This window comes from Lates calcarifer, linkage group LG1, assembly GCF_001640805.2.
Source record: "Lates calcarifer isolate ASB-BC8 linkage group LG1, TLL_Latcal_v3, whole genome shotgun sequence".
Taxonomy (NCBI): domain Eukaryota; kingdom Metazoa; phylum Chordata; class Actinopteri; family Centropomidae; genus Lates; species Lates calcarifer.
In genome coordinates, this window is record NC_066833.1 from 8,935,054 (window position 1) to 8,952,233 (window position 17,180).

A 17,180-nucleotide genomic window follows, 5' to 3' on the forward strand; every position below is an offset into this window, starting at 1 on the left:
TGGCAGACTATAATTTCAGCGAATACGAAGCAACTTGAAGCTAAATTACGCCGTGTGTCAGCAGCAGAGGCCCAGAGGAGCTGAAAGGTGTTTCACAGCATCTCCAAAGCCCATTACTCAGGTACAAATTTCCTGAATGAAACAGACAGCTGAGTCCAGGTAATGGGCTCCAGATGAAAATTTCTCATCACCGTGAGATGAATTGCTGCGGATTAAAGTGTTGTTGAGAGGTTGAAAAGATGCAACCTGGGGCCCGCTCCCTACACTTCATCAGCTCCCCAGAGAGAGGGAGACTGTGCCTGATCAACAGCAGGACCAAGTCCTCAGCTGAGACGCCCGAGAGGACAGGGTGTCCACAATCCTATATTATTATTCTTCTTATTTTCATTATTATCATGAGAGCATTTAGTTGCACTCTTTGTTTGGTAAAAGTCATCACAGAGGGATGATATGATAAAAATAACCTCAGTGGTTTTCTGATTCCTCAGGAAACGGTCTGACTCAGGGGAAATATTTTATTTCGTTATGATTAAGTGTTCCTCCGGGAAATTATTGGGAATTTCAATTTCATAGCTCCTGCAGACTGCATGGTGTTATCACACGGAAGTACGCACCCACACACACACACACACACACACACACACTCAACTTCAGCCCTTCAACTTGATGAAGTTTCCCCTCTAAACTTTACATTCAGCGCGGATCAGCCCTCCGTTCAGCAGCATGGCTCTGACCAGCAAGCGGTGGATTCTGTGCGTCGTTTCGCTCTCATGTGTCGTCCGTCTCGGGTGTGGCAGAAGAAACAGACAAGGTAAGATGATGGTGAATGTGTGTGCAGATGATTATTTTCACTTTGTTCACTTTGTGGGAGCTGCTGCGCGGCGGCAGCGCGGCAACGTTTTCCTCCCGAAACTCGTGCGTAAAATGGAACCGACGCCAAACTTCGTTCACATCAGTTTAATATTTACTCGTCGAATATTCGCTGTTTTTGCTGATATTTGTTGAGTAAAGTTTTTCAAGCTTTTCAAATGAACAGCTGCGCTTCACAGACTCGTTCCATTGACTTCAGCTGGTAAAATAACTGCTTACTGTATTTGAACGGTTTGATATAACACCTCTCAAACCAACAACACACACTCCCTACTTCACCCAGCGCTTTAACTGAGACCCTGCTCGGTATCAACGCCACAGCTGATCCACTGCTTGGTTTGTTTTGCTGTGCCGGAGGCCCTTGTTAGTGTGGGGAGAGCTGTGGCGTCAGTCGGGGCCAAAGTCCAGCTCGACAGCAGTTCTCATACCGGCCACGACCCACACCTGAACCGCCTGGCACCTCCTCCTGTCCTGTCATGTCGCAACAGCAGCCTGCCGGCCGTAATGAGGCTGCCGGGGTCGGGTGTTACAGATCCAGGCAGCTACAAAGGTCTGAGAGGAGGCAGATCTGGTCCAAAGTGGAGCAGGGACTGTAACACTCCTCTGCCTCCATCCCCGAGAGCAAACACCCAGCTCTGACTTGGCTGTAGCCATGCAGTCAAGAGGAGAGTAGATAAAGGTCATTCTGACAGTCAGGTCAGATCCTGGAGAGGTTTGGTGATGAACTGTCACATTCACTGTCAGCCTGTAGTGTCAGTAAGTTCCTCTCTTATCTCTCAGCCAGTTTGTGCATCATTTCCTCGTATGGAAAGAACATTTACAGTCTATAAGCAGAGTTGGTGATAAGAAGCAAAGCCTGAAAACTGAGGTCAAAAAGTGACACATTTTCATTTTCAGAAACATTTTACAGATAATTATCAAAAGCAATGTCTCAGTGGTTCAGAGACAGGTCCAGAAGATTTTCCAATATTTATGTAAGAAATGACATCTGTATTTATATATATATATATATATATATATATATATATATAATCTGCTGGTCACAGCAGCACCAAAACCTTTTCATTTGTTAGAGAATGAATGTTCTCCTCAGAGCTGTACTCTAAGTTAGATTCATTATTACATTTGTGTAAACTAAACATTGTGTGTAACTTTGTCGCCTTCTTTAATAACCTTAACTTCTGTTCAAGCAGTTTGTTCCTGCAACAACACAAATATTCTTCATACAGATTCCATAAATTCTATTTATTCTTTCTCTTAACTTCTTATTTAATGATACACACTAAGTCGGATATTTTATAGTTGAGACATGAGCTTGTCAGTGCCCTCTGGTGGTGATACTATGTAATGCAGACTTTTCAGTGATGGTGAACGCGCTCAGAGCGGCCTGGCCAATTTCTGTGATCAGGTTTTGGTTTGATTTGCTGTATCTTATATAACTACGCTGACTAAATGAGAGTTTGGTCGACGAGCAGCTTTTAACTGTTGTCACTGGTAGTTCTGTCCATTGAGGAGTGAAGGTAGATATTTCATGGTGCTGGTATAATGCTGTTGTGTTGTGGAGAGCAAACACCACACAGCAGAACACACTGTATCTGATCTGAATACATCTGAATGTATCTGAGTTATACTCATTAAAGGAACGAATATTTTCATTCCCTTTCCTTAAGCAAGCATTTAACGTCTAAAAGCCACCAGCTGACATTTATCGATGGTTAACATTTGCAAACAACGCACGTTCATCGCATTTTAACCTTAAAGTACATAAGGATAAATATGCTGAGTGTTTAAATATTCCAAACAAAAATTGAACCTCCAGGCAGTATCAGAAAAACACATTACCAATTATATTCGTCCTCCATCGGAGATAAGAGCATGCAGTCGGTAAATACACAAAGGCAGTTTGGGTGACTTACGTTCCAGCGGCCTCCAACAGGGTTTTGCTCATAGAGGAACGTTAGTTTTTACTATTTGCATATCATTTAGGTGCACTTGAGAGGTAAAACAATGAAGGAGTCATTGAGACTCTTTGCAACTTAACATCACTATCACTGGTGCAGGGTGCTGGTAGCTTCACTAATCGTCTCACAGAGGCGTAAACATTGTGTCTCATTAATTTGTGCAGAAATTTAATTAGATGTTCACTTGCTGTTTGAAGTAGTCCTTTTATTAGGAAGCCTCGGGCCATAGACAGAGAACACTGTGTAGCATGTGCCATCTTAATTAGCATTTGCAATAAGGGGGAGACTTGAGAAAAGCACTGACCTGAACTGTCACTAAAAACCATTTTACCATTAGATGAATACACCTATAACTGGGAAGTGTGGACACTTCTCTGCCTCGCCCATTATGAGCTGTAAGTTAATGTTTTCTGGGCTCACCAGTGAGCAGACATTTCTTTCTTTTAATGAGAAACTGTCTGTTTCATCTCAACATGAATCTCACCTAGAAACAATTTCACTGCAGCTGAAGCAGTGGACACTCTGCCATTATAATGCTCACGTTTAATGGAAAAAAATTGCATAAAATTTTCTCTAAATGGTGCAATTCACTTTTCTCTGTTTGCTCTCTGTTTGCACTCCCACTTTCTGTTTGAGTAAAGTCTCTGCCTTTGGTGCTCGATGTTTGTTGAGTCTTGTTTGTTTGCTCCAGTTTTAATTGATACTTTTTACAGATTCTGAGTGTGTTTTCCGTGTCAGCATTTTAATTATTTTAAAGTTGTGAGCGACTGCTGCATCGCTCGAGTCGAGGACATGAGAATCTGAGAGACGAGGCTGTTTGATCAGTTTTACTGGGTTGGCTGTAACGTAAGTCAACTTAACTCAATTAGTTTTTTGCTCTGCACTGAGTTCACTGTTTTAAACTCTTCACTCAGTCAGTTCAGCAGCAGTCACTTTAGCTTCAAAACGCACACAAAGACCACAACTTTCAAAATTCATGAGCAGCTTTCTCACTCATACTCAACCACCACCAAACATTCATGTATTTCAATTCCATTTTACACATTTACACACTGTGGTAAGAATCTAAACCATAACACAAGAGCATCGCTGTGTGCTGCCACATCTATATCTAAAAAGAAATGAAAACCTTTTTAGAGCCACTTGGACTTAAGAGTGGACATGGGAAAGCCCTCTACATACTTTGACTAACGATTGAAACTGGACTTGGACTTTCCATCTGGACTTGAGTCTTTGCTTGGACTTGATTCAAAAGACTTAAGGCAGACAACCTTATTTCTTTTGTAGACTTAATGGTTTTGTGTTTGTTGGTTTTTGGCTGAAATCAGCTGAGTCAGGACAGTAATATGTAATCTTTGCTGTAATCAAGCTGCTTCGTTCACCACCAAGAATCTCAGGAGGACACATCATTATGAAATGGAAATGCAGACTTGATTGAATCCCATTGGTGCATGTGGCCCAGTTTAGACGTTCCCAGTTTGCTCCCAACACAGCGTCACTGTAGGTTACTGTACGTCTCAGAGGTAAAGGGTAGAACGCCGCTGAAGGCAAAGCCTCCAGCTAATACACTGACAGTCTAGTTAGCATGTTTTTGTTGTCTCTGTCTTTTTCTCTCACCATTTCAGTGAATTAGAGTGAGTGTACAGTGTATCTTCCTGCTTAGTTAATATATAATATGTGTACTAATGCTGCATATGACTACACAAATAGATAAAGATGGCCCACAGCTGTTTGGGAGCTGTGACCTCATTATGACACTTGAATTATGTAATGCAACTGATTGGGAACAATTTGTGTTTTTTCTTCTTTAACAACTATCGAGTGTCACAAACAGTCGAGTTCAGAGTCCTCGCTGATTCATGTGCTGCAGCAGAGAAGATAAAGGACGTCTTGACGAATGCTGGGTCGCACTGGATGAGTGATAATTTGGGCATGAGTGGGAGTAACGAAACAAAGACAAGAATACAGCAGATATACGACGTCTGCTGAAGAGATTTTCTGAACAACATACAAGTAGCAGTAACAGTAGCACAACAATTGATCCTATGTCGAGCACAGATTCTCTAACAAAGACTTTGCTCCAGGGAAATTGGTTCTGAGCTTTAAGCCTTTGAATCACTATTATCCTAACTCTGGATAAAGTCCTGACTGCATCACAGTATGGTGAAGATATGTGTCCTGTAAGAGAAAATGCATGTCCACTAGAGCTTGGCACAGCTGTGGAGATGATAAATGTGCTGAGCCACAGGTTAATCTCTGTGTCCTGTGTCCTATAGAAATTGGCAACGGATACATCCTTAGCTCTATATTTAGAGAGAAGATACCGTCTCCTCGGTCATTTCCCAACTAAGTTGACAAGATAGTCAAGTTGCTTTTGGAGCAGGATAGCCTGTGAGGGCAATTTGAGAGCAGACTTGTTTCTAAAACCGACAACCGAGAAATCTCTGTGCCATCTTATTTGCTCGCTAGCAGGAGAAGATAGTTCAGCTCCTGGTCGATCGGCTCATAGCTCGTCCAATAAAAATGACTTTTATGATGGGACGTTTGCTGCATCAGTGATAAGTGCCAGGTCAAATAATGTGATGCAAACGTCGTGATTATACGCTTCATGTCATCAGGGCTGAAACAATCAGCAGGTTAATCAGTCAGTCTTATCAAAATGAATTTAATCAGCCACAGCTTGGATCGTCCATTAATCATGTGACTCATTCATCCACGTTCTCTGGTTCCAGCTTCTCCTGTGTGACGACTGTATGAATCAATGTAAACTGAAAATCTTCGGGTGCTGACTGTTGGTTAATCAAACATCACAGTTCATATTTAGTTTGAATGGTCAGTAAAATAAATGTTAATCACAGCTCTACACGTCATGTCGTATTCTAGGATTTGGCTAGTCCCTGGCTACTCCTGCTCAGCACGACAGTATAACCACAGTGAATTAAATATTACGATAATGGCAGCCAAAGAAAAACACAAAAGGATGGTAATTTAGCATCAGTATTCCAGATGTAACACCAACTGAACTGAGGTGAAAACTAAACAAAACAAAAAAGACATGGTCACGTTTTGACATCACAAGAAGGACAGTGTGTGGGCAGCAGTCTGCAGCTGGGGATACATTATTAATGTCTGTCTGTAGCTTACGGGAAGCGTTAATCTCTTAAATGCTGACACATAATTGGATAAATATTTCATATTTTGCACAGAGGGTGAATGACACCAGTGAGGACACTAATTAGAGATGTGGTTCTGTTGTATTGCCTGCCTTCATGACTCACCCCCTTTGGTTTGTGTTAAAAGATAATGGTATCTTTTCCAAGTTTTTGCAACAGAGTTCAACCGGCCATCTGCCGATGGATAAGTTTCCTGTATGAGTCGCAGAGACGATCATTTTCAGGGGGTTTATTTAAGGGGAGTGAGTTTCAGGAAGTGATGTGTCTTATAGGACACTGAACTTGTGAGAGATAACAGATATTCTGAGTCACACAGGAAAGGAGAAATGTACAGATGCCTGAAATGTAAATGGAAATACCGTGGCTTCAGAAAGTATTCAGACCCCTTAACTTCTTTTGACACTCTGTGATGTAGATTTAATTGTAAATGGATTTTTAAAAAAAGTATGTCATCAACATGCTTTTAGAGTTTTTCACAAAATCATTTTAAATCAAACACTGAAATCTCTCATTTACAAAAGTCTTCAGACCCTTTAATAAGGCCCCAGCTTTGAACCTTCTTGGTTAAGTTCCTACAAACTTTCACTTGGATTTTGGCTGTTTAGCATTTCCTTCCTGGCAGATCCTCTAAAGCTCCATCAGTCTGAGAGGATCTTCATCTCTGCAGAGGACTTCTGAAGTTCTGTTAGAGCGACCGTTGGGTTCTTGATCCCTGACCAAGGCTCTTGTTGCCAGCTCCTGACCTTACCAGACCTGGTGGTTCCAAACTTCTTCCATTTCACAATCACTGAAGTCACTGTGCTCCTGGGAATCACTCAAAGCTTTACAAATGGTTTTATACCTTTGCCTCGATCTATACCTCACCACCGTTTTATCACTGAGGTCTACAGAGAGTTCCCTGGACTTTCCTTTCTAAAGTATCTGTCCAGTTGATTCAATTTGCCACAGATGAAATCCAATCAAATTCTGGACACATCTCCCAGACACATCAACCTGTCTACAATATGGAGAGTGACAGCAGAGGGTCTTTTGTAAATGAGAGATTTCAGACTGTGTAGAAAGACAGAGCTGTGGGGACATGTGTGCGTGAGAGCTGCAGTAGTTCAGCGAGGTAGCTGTCACGTCCCAGACGTAAGGCGGCGCTTGGGCTAATTGTAAGCTTTGCACTCAACCATAGCAACTGATGTCAGTAGAGTGTAGAGAAGATTTGGGGGATGAAAGAAAGGTGAACTAAGTCTGAACTTGCTGGATAGTGAACAAGTGATGATTTGTCTTCACTCTGTGCCAGTTCAGACAAGGTGGGAGTGAACGGCGCTAACACTCCAAAGCTTCTCGTCTTAAACAGGGCTAAATAAATGAGGAAATGTAATTACAAGTTGAGGCTGATTTCATTTCAGCTTTAAAGACAGAGAGACACCTACTGCTGGGTCAAGGCTGGGTATCAGTGGATGATGTGTTTAGATCCGTCTTTGCTTTCAGTCCCACGGTTTGAGCTGACGAGGTGCAGCAGTGTCAGGCGGGTCCAACATTGCACAATTCTTCTTCAGTACACCGTGTCTTATTTACTAAATGTTTATCTCGCCTTCATCAGGGTGGTACTTTAAAATCTACAAGACCTTTACACAGATTAACCTGACCAGGAGTCAACAAAGAAAGAATTTACAGGAAAAATGCCAAGAAACTCTAACTTTGACAGTTTCCCAGCATTTTCAGATAAAAGCAGAGCAGCTGGAAACAATGTGACTCACCTATCACACATGTAGTTTTAACTGTAACTGTGAAAATAGAAGCCTAGGAACAGAAGCAACATTTTATTATTGGAAATACTGCAGTGGCTGCAATTTTCAAAAATGTAATTATTATAATTTCTTAATAAGAATAACAGTAACAGCAGGATATCTGGGTTTCTAAGCAAGTGGAACATTGTAATTTCCCAAATAACAGAATATAAATTTGTATGTGAACACACTGTTTCTTAGCTCCTCTACTGTGTAATTCTGTCTGCTGGCTTTCACATGAAACATTCAACACCACGGTCTGTTTCAGGGCTGCACTGTACGGCCTGTGAGTAATATTGTGATATTTCTAAGCTATATAGTGATTTGTGATATATATCTTGATATTCTGAAATTTCCTCCAACCCTTCGATACACACAATCACACCAGTATGATGTAGTATTCCCAGCAACATATCTCTGCAGTGGTGGTTGATATTAGAATAAACCTGAGTAGAAAAAGGGGAAAATCACAGCCACAGGATCTATTCAAACAGGAAACTGCACACATTGGGCTTTTAACTGTTAAATGAAAATAGATAAAGGGATAATATAAGTAGTTCTGTAGAGTCACAAGCTGTAAGCTCAACAAAGACCCTTAAGCAAAAGAAGAGCAAAGTGCTTCCAACAAGAAACCATGAGAAAGACACTTCAAAACAGCAGAAAATAAAGAGCACTTTCTGTGCATGATGTTTTTGACAATGTGTCATTTCCAAAGCAGTAACATAAAAATAACAACAGTGTGTGAACCACAGAGGCAGAGGTCCAGGCTGTCACTCTGACAAACCACTCTGCACAACAATAACAGTCACATCACCAGAGTGTGAGCGCGCACGGTTACGTGTGTGTGTGTTTTCAAACTGTTTCTGAACTCACACGTCTAAATTCACTTTGGCACTTCACTTCTTTCACCTTCTCCAGGCTCTTCCCTGTTCCCTCCAGATACAAACTCACACTCGCCCAGCAGAGTGGTCTGGACGGGCGGGCGAGTGTGTGTCACACATGAATGTTAGTTTTTTATTTCTTTTTGTTTCCATGAGAGGGAGAGAGCCATCGGAGAAAATGAGAGAAGGGAAAAAGCAAATCGAGTCTCTTTAAAAATGTTCACGATACAGCATTTACTAGATCCCAACAAGCTGGAGTACACTGAGTGTATTCAACCAACAGGTCAGAATATCTCAACATTTACTTGGTGGAATGACACAGAATTTGGTGCAAACATTTCTGGTTACCAGAGGATGAATCCTAATGACTTTGATAATCCATGTGCCAAACTATTCACCTCTTTCCTTTGACTTCAAATCGGTCGCACCGCCTCTAAATTTTATTTGCATGTTGTCAATTCCAGCCTTAAACACCTAACACACTGATCTACAATAAGACCAGGATCACAGCGACCAGAAATACATGCTGCTGATATGGACAGGAATGAAAACAAAGTGTATTCTCAGGTGAATCAGTTGCTGCCCAGGTGTGATCCCAGCAGCAGCAGCAGGGTTAATCCCTCACAGCTTTCAAACCAAACCTTCAGTCTCAGTGACACTCACCAATCGCCAATAAAAGAAGCACCCCCCCCCCTCTTTCTTTCTCATTTGTACTGTTTGAATGATGACCTGCTGGGCAGAAAAGGAGCGCTCTATCGATTCTCTCATCTAATCTAGAGTGCATCTACAGTACAATCGGTTGAGGATGACATTTGCACAGACGCTTTCTGTCTGTCCCATTGATTCAGCTGTGTAATCAGATCCACATCAAATGAGAGGAGTCTAAGACACAAACATTCACGGCTGCAGTCTCCAGAGTCCTCCTGAGGTTCATTCAGTGTTTGACAAATGATAGCTTGCATGGTTCAAATTGCACTGTGGCTTTTGGGCAGGTCTCCTCACTTGGGGTGGGCTGATTGGATCATATTTGTCACTGTGTGGAAATGTTTCTATGGCCGGGTGTTGATGATCTGAGGACAGAGGCAGCTGAACTGAGCGCACTGTCAGAGAAGATGCTTCTCCAGCCGGTTATTGAGGCCCGCTGATACAATCGAAGCACAGTTATTACGCTTTCTGAGCTCTCTCCAAACTCAAACTTTCACCCCCCAGTCACAGCTGAGACACCGAAACACACAACTATTCACATTCACACCTACAGGCCAGTTAGAGTCACCTGAACCTAACCTGCAGGAGGAAGGAGGAGCACTCAGAGGAACAGGTGAACATGTAAACCTTTCTGTGAGCTAACCGCTGCACCACTGTGCCGCCCTGATCAAACAACAAATATTAGCTTGTTTGATCATTTTCTTAAACCAAGTAGTCACATTCATCTTTTCCAAGATACTTTCATTAAGACAGTACTTAGAAACAGGAAGTATTTTACCACAGGATACACCTTCCCACCGATGCATTTAAATATACACACTCACCAGCCTGGCTGATGACTGCACAGCAACACAACAGCTTTTTATTTTCATGTGGTCGGCGCTCTGTGTGTCTGTTCAGAAACCTGTGCTGTGGTCCTGATCTGTGGGAATTATTGACTCTCCTTGTTCTGATCTCCTGACTGAAAATAATGTTTCGTGGTGGCAAACAGCACAATATAAACAATATAAACACTGCTCACATACAGCAGTGCTGTGATAGTAAAGACTGGGAACACGCTCATATTGAATTCATCATATTGCAGTGAGATAACAGCATTGCAGAGAGTGTGGAATGAAATTCACGTTTTAAATGAAATTTGATGATAAACTAAAACCCTGAGGAAAAGTGAGCCTCATTTAATGACAGCAACACAAATATTCAGTCTTCCATCTCTGCTGTGTTTCATGAATGAGTGGCAGAGGGAGATTTCTGTCAGTATTTTATCACACTTCTGTCGACAGCAGACCAAGATGTTGCATCAGAATTTGTCTGACACTGCATCAAAAATTAAAGGAGTCAAAGATGATGCACCTCCATCACCCATGTGCTTTACAAAGCTCAGCTTCACCCTCTTAAGACATTAAGGTTCCTGGATTTCATCTAAACCGCTCTGAACATTTAAGGTCATGGTGGTCGAGCTTCACCAGATAAAGATAGTGTGCGTTTGGCCTCAGGGGTTGTGTGTTATGTCTTCAGTGGGGGATGAGAGGATCAGTAATGAGGCTGCGTAGTGTGCGGGTGCATGTCTCCATAGGTTCATGTACTTATTGATAGTGTTGGTAGGTTGTTGATGTTGTATACTGACTGCTTACATGGGCTACCTGAGATGGAAATAAAAACACACATTAAAACACAGTTAGTGGATGTAAGATGTGAACAGCTGTGTGCTGTCTGGTTTACATACACATCTAGAGAAGCCTGGTGTGTTTCTGTGTTTTTGCATCTGATCCCTGATCGTTTGCAGCGGATCAAAGGGGGCAGGACAGATCTGGCAGCTCCTGATGGAACAATGACGCCGTGATACGTGGAGGTGAACCACCTGCAACACTTAAGACTTGGCTGAGTGATAGATAAATGGTGTGATAGGCCAGATGCCAGTTTATAGTTTCCTCCTATTAATGCTGTGGTCACAAACAGGAAACCAGCCAGTTCACAGTTCTGCTTTAGATGATCTGAACTCAGATATTCTGATTCACTAGATTAGTGTGAGTTAAGTTTCATGTTTAAAGACAAATGAGTAACTGATGTCGTAGATGTGACTGTTGGTCCCCCTTCACTATGTGGCCCAGCTGGGCCTGAATCCCTCTGTGGCTGTTCTCTCTTGTGTTTTCTCCTGGTCTATGTTTGCACTCTTGTGTGTCATTTAAAATAGGTCTGCTTAGGTCTGCTTCAGCACTGTGACGACGCACACAGCTGCCCTATATTGCTCATTATTTGTAACCTCAAAATGTTGATCTGCTCCTCAGAACAGAGAGACAGAGCAGACAGTTTCTGGCACTGAAATTCCACTTTCATTCTAATATTATTAGAAACGTCAGCTCTGCAGCTTTAAAACTGCTCACCGATTCCTACTCTCCATTATTGGCGAAGACATTAGAATTATGAGGCTGGATTCTATGGAATGTAAAAATTTTCTTAATTAAAGTTGCTCAGAGCCTGTTTCACTTCAGTTACAGTCATTATGATCTAATCACACTACAATAGGCCAGTGCTTTGTAGTGGAAGCCTTTGATTTTTTTCCTTTACTTGTCTGAACACCTCCACTCTTGTGAATCGTCTGGTTGTTGTTGTGAGGGATGCGATGAATAATTCACCAGGCGTTTTGTAATTGGTGCTTCCTCAGTTTGGCAGATGGTGCTGGGGTATTTTCTCCCCTACAGGCCTGTGCAGCTTATGGCAAACTCACATCATGTCATCATATGTCCACATCATTGTTTGCCATATGCTCCTTCTGGACTGAGAAGCTGCCGTCTTCCGTCAAACTAAAGGCTCAGACGACCCATTTTGTTCCTACAGATGCATGCCTGATTGGTTGGAAAGTCATGTGCAGGTTGAGGGTAGCTGTCACCAACCTGCGGCTCAGCTAATCACACACACACAGCCATTAGGGTGCAGTCCAGGAGACGCACTTTGTCCAATCGATTGGCTGAGAACCAGCCGAGACGGACTCTAATTGGCATTGAGTGGGATTGCTCGGTTCGGCAGAGCTCGGACTTTGCAAATGTCAGAGCGCGGATTTGACAGAATCACTGGAGCGAGAGGGATTTCTGGTTCCCACTATTGTTTTGTTATCGGGACCCAGAGGGAAACAGGTAGGGGCTCAAGTTAGAAAAGATAATGCCACAGCAGAAGGGAGGGAGTGGAGCTTTCCACCACTGAGCAGACGCTGGAGAAAAGTCGGCCGGATTGATAAAAACAGCTATTCAACTTTGCAGCTGCCTAGACACAGGGAGGAGATCCAGCGCCATGAAAAGGCAGACAGAGGGTCAGATGCTTTTGTTTATCTGTCCAGGGTGTCCTGTTTGAAAAGTGTTTGTTGGTGAGAAAAGCCGAGCCAGAGATGAAGGTGGAATCTGGCTCGTTGTGGACAAACGGCTCCACAAAAGCTATCGAGTTGTGGAACGGCAATTAACTCGCTCATTGCATCTCTCCTCCCTCGCCACCTGCCTATACCAACCAAAGGCTCGGATTAAAAATGCATGGGTCTCACAAGCCTTTTGGATAATTAAGAGGGTTTCCCTGCAGTGCTGCTGGTTAGAGCAACAGAGAAATAAAACACATACAGTAATGGCTCGCCCAGAGTTTTGTAGGCTAACCTTGGTACTGTGTGATCTTTTAGGTGTTTTTCATCCACGGCAACCGTCAAACCACCAACCCTCCAACCCTCCAACCCCAGCAGAGTCTGTCTCACGCTCTGTGTACTGAGCTTTACAGGACCAGGCCTGTCGCTGCCCAAACATGAGCAGATTCACTCGTCTCTCCGGCTTCAGGGATGAGAGCTCTCAGAGCTTTTATTGTTTCTAGAAATGGCTACAGATTGGTACTGGAGGCACAAATGTGTCTGTGTTTCAGTGGGACTCCTTTGATCTGACAGAGGAAGTGCCATGGAAGGTGCTTGAAGCCCACTTTGATCTTCCAACATGGAGCACCACAGGAAGCACTCTTCCCTGTTTGAAACATGGCTGCAGGGATCGAGGTCATCTCTCTGTAGCCGTGCAAAGGGCAGAGACTGTCGTTTTAATGAGCTGCATGTGAAATAAACTGAGGTTACGGTCAGTGTTTCTTTCCAGCTCATGCACTCATTGTTTCCCTGTTAGCAGCCTTTAAGTCGTACACACTGAGCTTCTATCTTCACACCTGATGGAAGTGAGAAAGGAGCTCTGCTCTCACAGAGCCTCTTGTCTTAAAAACTAAATGAGACCAATATGTTTCATGATACGCCAACACTTTTCACAATTAGAGAGTGAGAACTGAGCCGCCACTCTCTCCAGTTTGACCCAACAGCTCTGTTATCTGGGGGCGAGCGTCCACATAGTGTTTGTCTCTGGGAGAAAAGCACTGGGATGCAACAAATGCTGCGCCTGAATTTTGTTTCTATGACAACAACATCTTGACAACATATCACCACTGCCTTTGTATATTAGACTGCCACGGCCCCTTTGCTTTTTATTACTATTACATAGTTTCATCACCGTGAGCACCATCAGCCGAGCCTGACTGCAGCTCTGTGTGTGAGCTGCTCATCAGGGAATGTTTGCAGTAAACACACTATATTTTCCACTTGTTAGTGAAGTTACTTCACTGTGACAACCTACTGGTCACTTTGATTATACAAGAAGCACAGCAGTAGATTGAACAGTTACAGCCTTACAACACTGAAGCTACAAATAACCCATAATGCAGCTGTCTTTTAAAGTAATAGGAGCAATCTGAAGTACAAGAGCTTTGTACTTGCTCTAATAAAAGAGAAAACGTAATCATAAATTAAATACAACCCCACTTTTTAAAACTTGTTTCCAGAAAGAAAATAATCAAAGAATTTGTTTTTTAAGGCTGATGCATTAATCTATCTGGAGCTTCTTCTACGCCCTTGAAAGCAAGAGACATATAAAGACCGATAATACAGTGTTTTAAAATGAATACATATGCAGCCTCATCTGCTCTGAGTTCAGCTGTAGAACCTTGGGTCAGGCTGTGACTCACCGTCAGCCATCAGGGCACGGCTCTGATAAACACTCACAGCCTTTCTTACAGTACATCGCAGACCTATTTACACTGCAGCCGTCCGTGCACCCTATTGGTTTCTGCTCTGACCAAGTGTCGCAATCCAACACCACTTTTATTTATTGGAATTTGTACTCTTTGCTTCATTAACCATCAAGAGAAGTGAGTCACTGAAGAAATTAATGTGACTAACTCGATGACTGATAGAACTGTGTTTGGCTGCATTCATTCTACCCTCAGTTCTGACGAGTCTTCCTGTCCCTGCTGCTGAGAAACCCCCCCCCACAGCACTCACCGTACGGATGGTAATGGTCAGGTGATGAGCAGCGCCTGGTGTCTGAAGTTGTGTTCGATTTTGTCTCATCAGACCAGAGAATCGTTTTCCTCCTGCTCTCAGAGGCCTTTAAACGTCATTTAGCAAACTCCAAGTGTGCTGTCGAATGTCTGTTACTGAGGTGGCGTCTGTATATCCACTCTACCATAAATGCCTGACTGATGGAGTGCTGCTGAGATGGTCGTTCTTCCAGCACATTCTCCCATCTCTGCAGAAAACGTACAGCGGGTTTGTTTTCTGTCTGGTTTGTTAGCCCTGAAAACTTGACTCAAAAACTACAAACAGGTTTCCAGACTGTTGAGTGTAGGATATATCTGACATATTATCATAATGCCTGCAGTGTGTTTAGATGACAAGAAGAGGATTTAAATTGTGTGTGAGTGGACGGGACTTTGTTCCAGTTGAAGGTTTAGGAATTTAACTTTTGATGTTTAAGTTTGAGGAGAGATGGAAAATCAAAGCTATTCAAAAGCCATGATTTCTGCTCCACCATTTTTATAATATATTAATGATATGATAATGATTATGATTAATGATTATATAATGTAATTATGCTGCTTTATATTAGCACATAATTACAGACACAGTAAATAAGTCAGCACTGCAGGGACGCATCTGTGAATTACTGATTTAGATCAAACAAGTGATGTTTTGTCACTTTAGTAATGAGTACACACCAGAAAGTACACGTCATTCACGTCTTATTGTTTCCATTAATACTACTCTGAATTTCCTTTTATTTATTCGACTTAGTGAACAAATGTCTCTACTGTTTCTTACTCAGTGACAGAGCATGGGGGGAAATAATGAGAGGGAAGAAGCTGCTGATGATAAAACCACCTGGAGCTCTCAGACTGTGACATCGCTCTGCTCTCTCTCTCTCTCTGTCTTTCTCCAGCTGTTTTTAGTACATTGTTCTTTACAGAGTGTGCTTTCTGGTGTTTGGTTTTGTTTTTTTAGCTAAGTCATCAATAACGGGCTGTTTTTTGTCGTCTGCTGCTCCATGGCTGTTGCACAGTCGGTGCTTAAGTCCCCTCTGCTGTTGGACGTCGACATGAAGATATAGGATAATCTTCTGGTGCATTAAACAAGCTGAGACTGGGCCTCAAAACAGCTCAACCTGCCCATATTGGGAATAACAGAGGTGCTTGGCATGGTGCACATGTTGAGCAATTCAGATCTTTATCCAAATGTGTGTGTGTGTGTGTGTGTGAAACTCTCGGCCGAGCTGAGCTCGTCAGCACGCTAGCTGCCAATGGAAATTTGACGCATCTAAAATCTGTTTCCCTATTCAGCATGATCCATATTTCAAGGAGCTGGCTGTTTGATGGTTGGCTTCCAAGGGTTTTCCTAATGCTGTGTGTGAGTAAGACTCTGTTTATTTACTTTCTAACAGGGAGGATTCCTGATGACAGATCTGGAGCTTTGGGTGGATTTGTGGATTGGGTTGCTCGTAAAGGCTGTTTGCATTAAGAGTCTTTGCACGGGGTGTACCAATCCTTCTCTGTTTATGACTGATTTAGTTTTTTTAATCCAGAATACTTTGATAATTAATTTCAAGCCTGTAAACTTCTGGTTTTGTTGATGCTGTTTTTACTGCTTACACAAACAGCAAGTGCTTCCTAAAGCCATCTTCTAACAAATGTCGGCCTGGAAGAATCTCAGGAATCAACAGAACCTGGAAAATGAAACAACAGCTCTGCTGTTCATTCCCTTTGTTTTAATGTTGAATCACTCACAGCTCACGACGTGATGCAGACTGACAGGCTTCATATGTGTGTGCGCAACGACTGTGATCAAAACCTGCAGGGGACTGTGGACGATGACATGAAAGTTAATAAAGGAGTGGATTCCACCATGGGTGCTCACAATTGCCTGTCTGCACCTGAGGTCGTGATTGGCCACAGAGTCAGTGTGTTGTACCATGATTCGTGGGATGGCTTTATTTGAAGTGTTTTAGGCCAAAGTCTCAGTCTGTATCTTTTTAAATTGACTTCAGGAGTTTTACTTTGTGTCTGAATTCATTGGTCCATATGTGTGCTAATGTGTCACATGTATGTGTCTGTGTTCCTCAAGAACCGTTTCTAGTTTCCTCGCAGAGAAAATGTCTCCGTTAGGCTGAAGGTAAAATTGTCTTGTGTTATGTTTTCTTTCGACCGATTCACAGTGGCTCTGTCTGGATATTGGTGAGTGATTGAAGAACACACAGCTCATTGTACTTTGGTCTGTCTCAGACAAGAGAAGAAGAAATCAATAGGAAGGGCCTTTTTTCCCTCTCTCTCCTTGGGCGGCCAAAGTCTGTATTATTGAACATTCTTATTTGGAGGAGACGCAGTTTCACAAAGACCAGTCTGCGACACATCTGTACATTTTCTTTTTCTTTTCTTCTCCAAACAGAACGATTCTTTCGTAGCCATGGCAGCTTGAGGCAT

The 17,180-nt window shown here is 42.6% G+C and overlaps 1 protein-coding gene across 1 annotated transcript in view; it reads left to right on the forward strand.

The window, feature by feature from the left end:
* The first annotated feature begins 626 nt into the window (after positions 1–626).
* tfpia (tissue factor pathway inhibitor a) overlaps positions 627–17,180 on the forward strand; it is a 33,787-nt gene continuing 17,233 nt past the window's right edge. Inside the window, 1 exon segment of the mRNA XM_051069929.1 lies at positions 627–811. Coding sequence (XP_050925886.1) covers positions 724–811 — 88 coding nt within the window. The 5' untranslated portion in view covers positions 627–723.